This window comes from Vanessa cardui, chromosome 14 (genome assembly GCF_905220365.1).
Source record: "Vanessa cardui chromosome 14, ilVanCard2.1, whole genome shotgun sequence".
NCBI lineage: Eukaryota > Metazoa > Arthropoda > Insecta > Lepidoptera > Nymphalidae > Vanessa > Vanessa cardui.
In genome coordinates, this window is record NC_061136.1 from 11,283,477 (window position 1) to 11,295,497 (window position 12,021).

General features: G+C 32.5%; 1 protein-coding gene across 1 annotated transcript in view; it reads right to left on the reverse strand.

Moving 5' to 3' along the window:
• Positions 1 to 299: 299 nt before the first annotated feature.
• LOC124535171 (chaoptin) overlaps positions 300 to 12,021 on the reverse strand; it is a 53,102-nt gene continuing 41,380 nt past the window's right edge. Inside the window, exons 2-7 of the mRNA XM_047111269.1 lie at positions 8,798 to 9,055; positions 5,233 to 5,496; positions 4,876 to 4,975; positions 4,259 to 4,548; positions 3,818 to 3,964; positions 300 to 3,637 (exon numbers count right to left, since the gene is read on the reverse strand). Of these exons, the coding sequence (XP_046967225.1) occupies positions 722 to 3,637; positions 3,818 to 3,964; positions 4,259 to 4,548; positions 4,876 to 4,975; positions 5,233 to 5,496; positions 8,798 to 9,055 (3,975 nt within the window). The 3' untranslated portion in view covers positions 300 to 721. The remainder of the gene's footprint in view (positions 3,638 to 3,817; positions 3,965 to 4,258; positions 4,549 to 4,875; positions 4,976 to 5,232; positions 5,497 to 8,797; positions 9,056 to 12,021) is intronic.

Consider the following 12,021-nt stretch of genomic DNA (forward strand, 5'->3'; position numbering starts at 1 on the left):
CTGCAGGTGAGGCTAAATTGCAATTCCATGTCACTATTCTGAAATCCATGTGCTACGATTGCACTTACTGTGAGTGACCCATATAAACCGTTTTCATATCACTAGTTACCACGTGTGGCTTCACACGAGTTTCAATATTTATCTTCAACGCATATCGTGCCTCAATTTTATTAAATCTATATAAATATATACATTCCTAAATAAAACTTATTTACATGCAAAGCTTATACTTAACTTACCCTAACATATTCAATATTAAAATATTCTGCTGAAGTTACGTCATAAATGAAACACAAAAACTAATTATTAAAGTTTATTTTCTAATTATTTATTAAACGTAGACTACGCTATCTCTATTTTATCGACTTAAAATTCATAACAATTTAGAAGTTTTATGCTTAATAAATTATATTATACAAAATTCGTGCTGTATTTTAATCTGTTCAAGCAACCTCGTGGACCCGACCTGTAACTTGTGACTAGATAATTCAAACCTAGCCCGAGCTCAACTGTATTCAATTACCAATTCAACGTACGGAGTATTTCACAATATAATATAATAATAAACAAACACTAAAGCACAACACTTGACACTGATATTAAAATAAAACAAAAATTAGAAGCGTAATTTTCTAAAGGACCACATCCAATAATTTATTAGTATTCTATTTACAGGTTATATTTTATTACAATACTTGAAAATACAATTAAAGTGCTGATATTACCGATAAATTTTATCATCATGTGGTGGCAAGCTTATGAAATAAGGCGCTGGCGGAGGTGGAGCTAAGTACCGAACTGATCCAGGACCACCTTGAACTTTATGGGGCAATGTAGCAGTAGATAGTGATGGTGGAGGCAACGTAGCTGCATAGCCTGGCCAAGCAGCACCCCACATTTGCGCCGCACCTGCTCCTGGACTATTGGCTAATGGACCACCTCTGTACGAAGTCGTCGTCATTCGCAAACGAACGATACATATGGCAACAATTAGTATAGCTATAAATGCAACCACTCCACCGACTATTCCGATTATTAGATTATCATCATTTGTTGAAGTGGCTACACCAATAACAGGCGCTCCTTTTGGTTCACCTGCGACTTTTGGACGTTCATGGGATGGAGCAACTGACCAGATAATATCAGGTTCGGCAGATGTGCGATGTACAAGTCGTGGTGGTAAAGTTGTTGAAGCACTAGAAGATGTAGCCGTGGTTCTTCTTTTACTGTCACAGGATAACTCATCATCCCCTATCTCAACGAGTAAGAATCCAGATAAATGATCTGGAGAATTGCATCGGACTTCTTCAATTCCTACAGTTGGAATCCAGCGTCTCAAAGCTCTTGAGTTGCAATCACAGCGGATAGGATTTGTGTCTAAGCCAAACATTGAGAGATCTGCTCGACGATCATCTAGCGCTACTAATAATTGTGGTTGTAAAGTAGATAGTTGACTTCCGCCTACGTCTATCGTTATGCGTGATGAACGTGGCAAGGGAAATAATAATGCTGGTGGAAGGTTTGAAACAGAAGTATTTCTAAAACGGACTATAATAGCGGGAGCCTTAAGACCGGCCAGTACACCAGATGATACTGTCTTTAATCTGTTGCCTCTTAATCCCAATTCTTCCAGACGTGGATGTAATGTTGAATGTAATTGATCAGCACCAATGTTAGTATCTTTTACTTCAACGTCTAATTTTTCAAGAGCTAATACATATTGTAAAGCACCCTGAACATCAAAGTAGCCCAATCTCGGATATCCATAAGCACGTAGTTCCACTAAATTAGCCAATGTTCTAAAGGCATTCTTTTCAATTTTTGTACATTTCTCTAAGTTTCTCATATCCAGTATTCGAAGTGACGAAAGACCTTCAAAATTGCCTTCCAAGACCATGATGATTGGATTATCAGAAACATTTAGCCTTTGAAGATTCTTTAGTTTTGGCCAAGAAATCGCTAATGAATTAGATATATCTCCAATTTGGTTGTGCGAGAGATCTAAAGATTCCAATAAAGTAGTTCTGGTAAATGTTTTCTCTGATAATTTAGTAATATTATTATATGATAAGTTCAACTTATATAAAAATGGTGTTTCTAGCTGTCCAACCGATTTCATGCCAGTTCCTGCTAAATTTAAATCTCTCACCGTTTTTGGTTCGGTCAAAACATTATTAATAGTTTTTTCGGACAAAGGATTGAATGAGAGGTCCAATTTTTTTATATTAACCATAACGCTATCCTCCGCCGGTATATCGGCAATATCATTATGTGACAGATCGACCGATGAGACAAAGAAGTATTGTTTCTGTAGGGCCTTAAGCGGAGCTTGCTCAAATAAATTATGACTGAGTGTGATCGATTCGAGCATATGAAGTCTAGACCTATCAAAAACGTTATCTGGTAGCTCAGTTAGTAGATTTCCAGCTAAATTTAAATGTTCTAGTCTTATAAGACCTTCAAATAGCCTGTCCCCAATACGATCAATTTTGTTGTATGATAGATCCAAATGTTGAATTTGACTGGAATTATGGAATGCCATTTCACTGACTGATTCGAGCTCATTTCTAGCCAGCAAAACTGATCTTAATTTTGGAAGACGTGCAAAATCAAGTTCGTCAACATTTTTCAACGCATTTCCAGATAAATCAACTAGTTCTAAATACTGTAAAGTACTTATTAATTCAGACGGGAAAAAGTTAAACTTATTGTTCGTCAGTATAATTTCTCTAAGGCGAGGATGAATTTTAAACGAAGAAGGAAATAGGTAGCTTAACTGGTTATCCGAAACGTCAATAACTTCTAAGCTCGTTCCTGTATTGAAGAATTCTCCTTTAAAAGCGTTTAATTGGTTTCCTTTTAACGATAAATATTGGATAGACATAACATTTACAAATGCTGGAGTTCTTATTGTCACAATATAATTATACGAAAGATCGAGATACGTTAGATTTTTGAGATTCTTAAAAGAATTCTCCGATATTTCTTGTAAATTATTATGAGACAGGTAAATCCTTTCCAAGTTATGATTTTTTGAAAACAAATTTACCGGAAGTGCTTTTAAACCAACGTGGCTAATGTCAACTGATAACAAAGCATCATTTTGGTTGAATACACTTTGTGGCAAAACATTGATATGTAAATTGTGACTCATGTTAAGATGAGTTAAACTCGGTATTGACTGAAAAGCATCAATAGGAATTTCCGACATTTGGTTACCAGAAATATCTAAAAACCAAAGATTAACAAACTTGAGCTGCTGTCCAGTGAAACCCAGTATTCTGTTTTGATTTAAGGATAAAAATTCTAAAGTAGTCTCCAACCCACTAAAAACTTCCGCAGATATAGAGTTTAAGAGATTTCCTGATAGATCCAAATGTCTTAAATTTTTAAAATGTTCAAACGCTCCTTGTGGTAGTTCTCTGATCACGTTTCTTGATAACACCAACGAATTAATTCTATCAGAGACTGCTCGCAGTATATCGCTTGAAAGAGCTGTTACTCTATTAAAACCCAAATGAATAGATGTAAGGCTTGGCAGTCGAGATAATGCAGTTGTAGGAATTAGAAGAATATTATTATCCCTCAGCAAAAGAGTTTGAAGACTTGTCAAGCCGTCAAATGCGTCATCTTCCACCTGCAATCAAATTGTCATCATTACAACTTCTACCAGAATATTTGAATATATTTTATTAAATAAGGACATTAATAGTTAAAATGAGTATTTATATAAATGAAATCTTAATATTTCCTAAGAAATACGTCAATGAGTTGTTGACAAATTAATGATTACTATTTTCATATAAAATATACTTACGGTTCGCAGTGAATTCACTCCAACATCTAAATAACGTAAATCAGTGAGACCAACAAAAGTTCCAGGAGACAGCTTCACCAGATTGTTTCTACTTAAGTCCAATACTTGCAATGAGGTCAAGGAGTTAAGATGACTTGGATCCATATTCTGAAATATTATAGTAACAGTTTATCGTTTCAGTTTATTTCATATTTAATAATAGTTGGTCGTATTTCTGTTAAATATTCTCAATTTAAAAAATTGTTTTCAATTAATCGTTCAAATATCAATATTATCTAAAAAATGGAAAATTATTTTAAGGATTTATATGAATAAATTGCACATTCGACATTTAAAACAAGAACCAGTTCTCGTTTCAATTATGTATAAATTATATTAATGACGCAAAATGCTGGAATATTTTATCACATTTAATTTCGTCCGAATACAAGATTTAATTACCGATATCATGTTGCTGGATAGATTTAAATTTTTGAGGTTCGCGAATGACTTGAGGGCAACGGTCGGAAAATCAGCTATGAAATTCTCAGAGAGATCCAATTTTTCCAAGTTCTCGATTCCTTGAAATACATCACTGTTGAACTTTGAGAGCCTGTTACGTCCGAGATCGAGGCTTTGTAGTTCGCTCAGGCTAATAAACGCACCGCCCTCAATCGTCGAAACCATATTACTATGCAAATCAACTTCCTCAAGTGTCTTCTGTGAAACGAATGTCGCTTGCCTTATTGTACCTGAAATAATGCAAGAATTCCAATAGATTTATATTTAATTATCTCGACATGAGACTTTCATAAAATACTATAAAATTTATGAAAATAATATGGAACCAAAAATAGTAATAATATTTTTTTGTAATTCATACTAATTTTGATTTCATATTTTAGGCTAATTAATATCATTCAAGAACATCTAGTCCTAAAATTAGTTAAACTCGGGAATTCATGATATATCAGTTTTTAAACATAGAGCTAAATTACAGTCAAACTTGTGAAACTTTCTGACAACTTTCTGTCAAAAGAGTTACGGCTGTAATAGAACCGGGAAAAAAACCAACTTACCTATTCTGTTTTCCCTGAGCGAGAGAACTTTTAATGACTGTGGGCCGTTGAGTGAGGAAGATGGAACGAAATTCATATTGTTACGGTCCAGGCGTAATACCTGAAAGAATTTTTTACTTCAAGCGTTGGCTGGAAATATTTTAAGTTGGAATGTTCGGTGTAAAAAGGTTTTATATTTAGCGGTGAATTTCATTGAAGAGAGAATTTCCGGCTTTGTGCCTTTGCACGTTATATTTTATATTTTTATTATGATATATAAAATTAAAAGGTAGAATTATAATTTTGAGATAAAAATATAACAATGCATTCACTTTTAGGTGTATCAAATAATCTAATTATAAAAATACCGAGACTTACTTTTAAAACATCACATCCTATTAAAAGACCCTCTTCCAGACCTCTTATGCTATTTCCGCTTAAGTCCAGCTCTTCCAGGGCTGGTAAGTTATGAAACTCTGCGGTGGAGAATATTGGGTTCAGATTATCTCCAAGCAGGTTGTCTGCTAGAACTACTTTGGTTATGTTGCCACGGACGCCTGATAGAAGACGATCGGGTAGACGTCGAAGGCTGTTATGAGAGAAGTCCAATTCTTTAAGTGGCAGGCCGTATGACGAAAATATCTGAAAAATAAATTAAGAAAAGGTTACAAAATAATATGAAAGGATTTTATAAAAGAAGTAAAAGTTAAAGGACAATAATTTATCTAATGCAACACAAAGTATATATCATAAATAAATAATAAATAAATCTTAGATGACCTAAAATATAATTTAAACTACAATAGGAATTCGACAAACCAAACTGACACAAATTTGCATGACTAATCATTAGAAATTCTACAATAGAGCAAGGTACTTCAATACAATATATGTACATAAGCTGCTACAAGAACTCATAACGTTTTAGCAATAATACATATCTATTACAAATACAATAATAAAAATTAAAGTTTTAAATGTTTTTTTTTTATTTCCTTTAATTTAAAAAAGTTAACCACCATTAATATAATTATTTATGTGCGCCATATATCATCTGGTCAACTAAAAGTTAGCTGGATGAAAATACCATTTGGGAATGATGTCTACCTTTTGAATAATTATAAACAAAGCCAATAATAACTATAAGCCTTTTCAAGCTGTCTGAGTAAATACACCTAAGTAGTTACCCATTACACATCCTACTTAGCAATACTTACAACAATTACGTTCCGATTTGTGGGATGGAAGGTGTACATAGTAACTCAGACACAAAAGAACAACATTTTTGTTCCCTAGATTGGTATAACATTGACGATGAAAGGGATGTTTAATATTTATTACAGTACCAAAAGCCGTTATGGTTACCACTTACCAAGTAGCAAATGTACCAGTCATACGATTTTAAATAAAAAATAAATGTTATCCAACAGGAAATCCAACGAAAAAGTAAGATATGATCTTATAAATATGCCCCTCATATAATACCTGAGCTCTTCTCGTTCGCCATATCGCCCCTCGTAATTCTTTCCCAAAAATAACTTATTCCACGCTGTTTGAACTAAAATCCAATATACGATATCGATACACAATCTCATAAACTCGATGGAATCACATGTTACTTTAGAAGTTTCACAATAAGCTAAATTTTATTACAAGCTAGCTTAGTATGAGCATTGCATTTTTATTCTAAGATATTCAATTAAAGATATAATGCATAATATAATACGTATGGATCCAAATATATTTTTACCATTGGATCCATATCGAAATTTAATTACCCAAGCAACGTAGAAATAAATTTAATTTTATCATATTTAATATTTCTATATTTAAAAGACAAATCAAGAAGTCATTTATATATTTAAATAAGTTATATTAATAAATATTAACAGCTCACTTATTTCAAATATAATATACAATATTATTTTTCCTACAATATCGTCCGTAAAATTCATTGAGCAAATCCAATTAAATAAATAAGAATTCTACGCATTATCTAGAAAATAAAATTTGGTCCAAAAAAATCCTTACGATATTTTTCTTCGCCGAATGAATCCGAATTAAATAGATGTTGTAAATTAATAATTATTAATCATCATTCATATCGTTCACTCGATTTAAATTTGATGATATTCAAGCAAAAAGATCTTATTTAAAGTTTATTCTGTGATACAAATACGGCATTTAGCATTTAAAACTTCGTGACATAACAAACATAATATACGACGTAATTCGGTTCTGCCCGTGATGTTAAACGTAATAATGTCACATGGATTTTGTTACTCGGTAATAAAATCTATCACATAATATTTTATGAAACTAAATACTCTCATTACATTATTGTAATTATATAAAGCAGCGTTATCGTAGCAGATAAATGAACCGATGAAAATTTGCGTTAAATCGCGAACATGCCTGCGAGCTGCGGAATTAATTGATTAACGTGATTAACAAGAATCGGTTTTTGGATGAAATTACTAACCATTTATAAAAATTTTCGCCTCAAATTATATTGTAAAAAAGTTACCTAATTTTTTATAAAAATTTCGACATTTTATTCCAATTGGAATGTAGTAAAACTCCAATTAACATTGCGGCCTTTATGTATTTGGTTTAGTTACCCATTTTATTGCTAAACAAAAACATAATAATATATTGTGCAGAAGGCGAGCTTAATGCTGAAAGCATTTCTGCTAGCCAACCTTTAGAAGTGTAGAATATAATGTAACTGGATGTTTGCACTTTTGTTAAAGATCATTAAATTAATTTATGAGAAAAACAATTTACACATACAACATACTAAAAATCGTCTTTACTATATCATAAGGATATTTTCGTTTGAATCCTGACACTTATAAAACGGTTAATATTTGTCTTGTCTAACTATTCATAAAAACGTGATCAATCAGGGGTCGAAATTTGTTGATAAATTCAACATCAAAGACATAAACTTTTCTACACTTAGTTTCAGTTGTGCTCTTAGCTTCAAAGAGAATTTCTGCTCCTAGATTGAAAAAAAACTAAGGAGAAAAAAACGTGGCCCTATTTATCTTTGCGTATCAACATACACATATAAAGTTACTATAAACAGTGATTCATATAACAATTAGTAGATATGTGAAAGTGCGAGTCGTTAGAGTTATTTTCATAAAAATAGCTGATAGATTTGTTCCACATTCCTGTGATCACACCGAGATGTATCGAGAGCGTTGCCGGCTACGGTTATCAGATCATGAATGATCGCGTGACAACAGATAGAAATCAGATCAGTGTTTCAATGGATAATTTTCAATTTCCGGCAACATTCTTGGAAATTTTTCGTTATATAAGGGCCACTTACTACACTTCTACGATTCCCTAAATAGTAATGTTTTCCCTGTATATCTTCCCTAATTATTATTTAAATTAACTACTTCTATTTTAATTATTTATCGATATATTCTCAACATGGTTCGACGAGTAGTTATAGAATAGTATTCGAGATTATTAAACCATTTAGTAGTAAAATTATACTTCATAACAAGATTCTAATATCTTTCTCTCATTCGCGTTACGTAAGTTTAATTTTATTTTAATATTCATCACATTTTATAATTTTATGGATTTTGTAATCATATTTGATAAGAATTTCTCATTTATTTTGTAATATCCGACGTGTAATACTTTGGTAAGAAATGACATATTCATTTGGTGCCAGAATTTTATGCAACTTTACTTGCCACCGGTCTATAATAATTTTAAGTATTACAAACAGTAATACTTAATATTATTATAGACCAGTTTGAAGGCAATTGAAGATTGACAAAAGGTACGTGTACTAAGAGCGGTTAATACTTCTTTCGACGCTAATGTTTATTGGACGTGATAACCATTTCATCAGGTGGCGCATTTACCAGCCTGCTTATCGAATTCCATCAACAAAAAAAAAGGAAAAAATACTAACTTGTGTTGGCAAAGATTGCTGACCAGCCCATTTTTGACTGAACGAGACAATTGGTGCCCCATATGGTAGCGGTGGAAAATCTCCAGCAAAAACTACCCTGTCACAATTCATCAAGATACGCAGCTGTAGGGCTCTGTCCACTTGTACTCGACACCGGCAAGGGTAACGAAGGTCATCGTTAAGTTCCGAACACGGCACCCACGGCTGCTGGCCGACCACAAACGGCGTAAAGAGCAACAGAAGTATCCACATTGCCATCTGAAAGTAAAAACAGAGATTGTTAGTTTTGCAAACAACAGATCTATACTAGATCTATCTTTCTTCTCTTTCAATGCGAATTAATGGATTATATTTTAAAGTTATATAACATAATTTAACATACACATAAAATTTGAAAGATTATCAGTATATAAATATTGCAAGTACAGCATATTTGCACATAATTTAAATATAGAACATGATGATTTCTTCAAAAATTTGTCTCGCGCTAGTGTTAGTTATTTCAAAAAATACGCTATGGATTAGTTTTGGCTGTGCCTGACTTCTTAGCTGGACTAGCCAATTTCACAAAGTATATCATACAACTCAAGTGTCTACGCAAACACACTGTACTCTTTTTTCCCAAAAAAAACGAGTTATAAAGGCGACAAGACGGCATTAGTTTGGTAACGCTATACGACCGAAAAGAAGCAATGAATAACGTATATGTATACTGTTTACATATACTTCCTAAGAGAAAATGTTGCCAACTTGATTATAACTGTTTTTTTTTTCGATATTTTAGTAACAAAAATATCCAGTCTTTTACTAGATATACTGTAACTTAAATTCAGGTTCTCCAGCTAACCTCTTAACCAAGCATTGAGCTGATTACGTATACCTTAGTAAGTACCGCTTTTACTTAAAAAATTGAAGCAAAAACTGCAATAACAATATAACATTATGGATACGACAGGTACTCCGGTTATTATTATGCGAGAAAATTTTCTTTTCCAGCCCGCATACGCCTTTGATATCCTATCAAAGCAATTTGGTGAATATTAAAAGACACGCTCTTCACAGTTCACACGTTCACCCAAAAGATAACTTATTTGAAATCATGAATATTTAATCACGCCATCAAAATTTATACATATTTTTTTATGATTCGATGTTATTACGCTTTGACATTTATAATATTGTAGACGAAATGAAAATATTAAAGGTATTCACTAATATAAATATACCAGGTATATCTTTGTTTGATATTAATTTAAGCTAATATTAACTAATCATTAGCTAGGATGATCAGGAAACTGAACTGGCAGTGGGTTGGCCATGGTCGTAGGACCGATGGCCGCTGGAGCAGACGAGTCCTAGACTGGAAACCGTGTCGCGGTAAGCGTAATGTAGGACGACCTCCGATCCGCTGATCCGACGACATTCGCAGGATCGGCAGAGGACCGAACAGGGTGGCGCGCTCTGGGGGAGGCCTATGTTCAACAGTGGACAGCAAAAGGCTGATGAGTATGAATATGAGTAGACTCGGGTATCACATTATATTCGTATTGGAGAATTACAGTACTATTTTTCATGTGAGGCACAATTTGAATCGAGACATTTGTGAAAGTTGTGTATTAGTTTAGTTTTTTGGCATTTATGGCACCGGACAGGCAGGACTTACTAGCAGGTGAACTATCTGGTACCTGCTTACGTAATTGTTAAACTTCACTTCTTTTGTTTTTAATTTAAAACATTTGAAGTGGCTCTACATTATTCATTTTTTTTTTTTGGAAAAGTTATAAAATCAACTTTAGATCAACTACTAAAAATTGATAAGATCTTATGATAACACGGTCGGTATTTTAGGTAAAAATTGATTATAATCAGTTTGTTATTTTTCAATTATAGTTTCTAAAAAATTATTTTAGTTATTTTTTTTTTCGAATTAAAATACTTTCAACACCAACATTACCTATTATTTCCCTCAAAACTACTTAGAGTCAGATTTTGATATAAAGTGATCAACCCAATTTTAGTAAATATTTTATGGTATGTTAATTTTACGGAAAACTGCACTCAAATATTATAATTACACATGAATTATTCCATTAGAATTAGTCCAGCGGCATTCCAAATTAAATTTGTTTTAATCAAGTTGCAAAGTACTCGTGATGTAATTATTACATCAAATCTTAAATATCAATTTAGTCAGTCAACGACCTCTATTTAATCGTTTTTTTTTTATTAATTACAATTTATCAGTATAAATGGACCACCTGACGTTGACACCGTCGAACATCACTTATGCGCCAAAAAAACTTAAGAACTCAGAAGTTCGCCCCTCGTGTATGTAATGATAGAGGCTAAACTAAAAAACAAACTAAGTAGTATTATTGTTTAGCGGCAATACAAGTGGGAAGGGTAACCTACCCAGGCGGATGTGCACAAAGCCCCATCATTCGTATCAATACCATTGAAATAGTATTCAAATACATCTTATATGTTTAATGCATATACATTATTACAAATGCTTAATTCGAATCGTAATTATTTTTTATTTACACGACGAAACATTACAGAATAGTCTACACTATTTTACTCCTTTAGGTGTTTAGTCATGTAATAAAATATATGCTTTCATATAAAGCGGTTTATTAAATACCAAACATTATATGATTTTAAAATTCGAACGCGTTTAAAGCGGCAGGGGCGAAAAGGCCCCACTGCTGATAGGACAATCGATTCCCGATTATTAATAATGAGCATTCGCACACGCTCGCTTAACACGCGTTTATAATCTATGTACACGTTTACGGATTAATAGCGTGTTTTAACTTCCTATTCGTAATTAAAGATCAAAGTTCAAAGTTCTGTCGTGTTGTACTTACCCCTTAACACATAAATATAAAATTAATATATTAAATAAGTAGCAAGAAATAATAAACAATGGTGATATGATATGAATACATAGCAAACTATTATTTTCGATACTTTTATCATTTATGTTATCGTATGATATAAATAAATCTATGTTTACTACACAAGTCAATATAGTCTGGAAAACGCACAAACCTTGAAACTTCAATATATAGGATAGGACGGCAGTTACATTTGACAGAAATAGCATGAATTACACGACCTACAACATTAATTTATTATTAAATAATTAATTATATAATCAAATAAATAAAGATAAAGTATATTTCAGTCTGTAAGTATTAATTTGGTATCTCAATATCAAG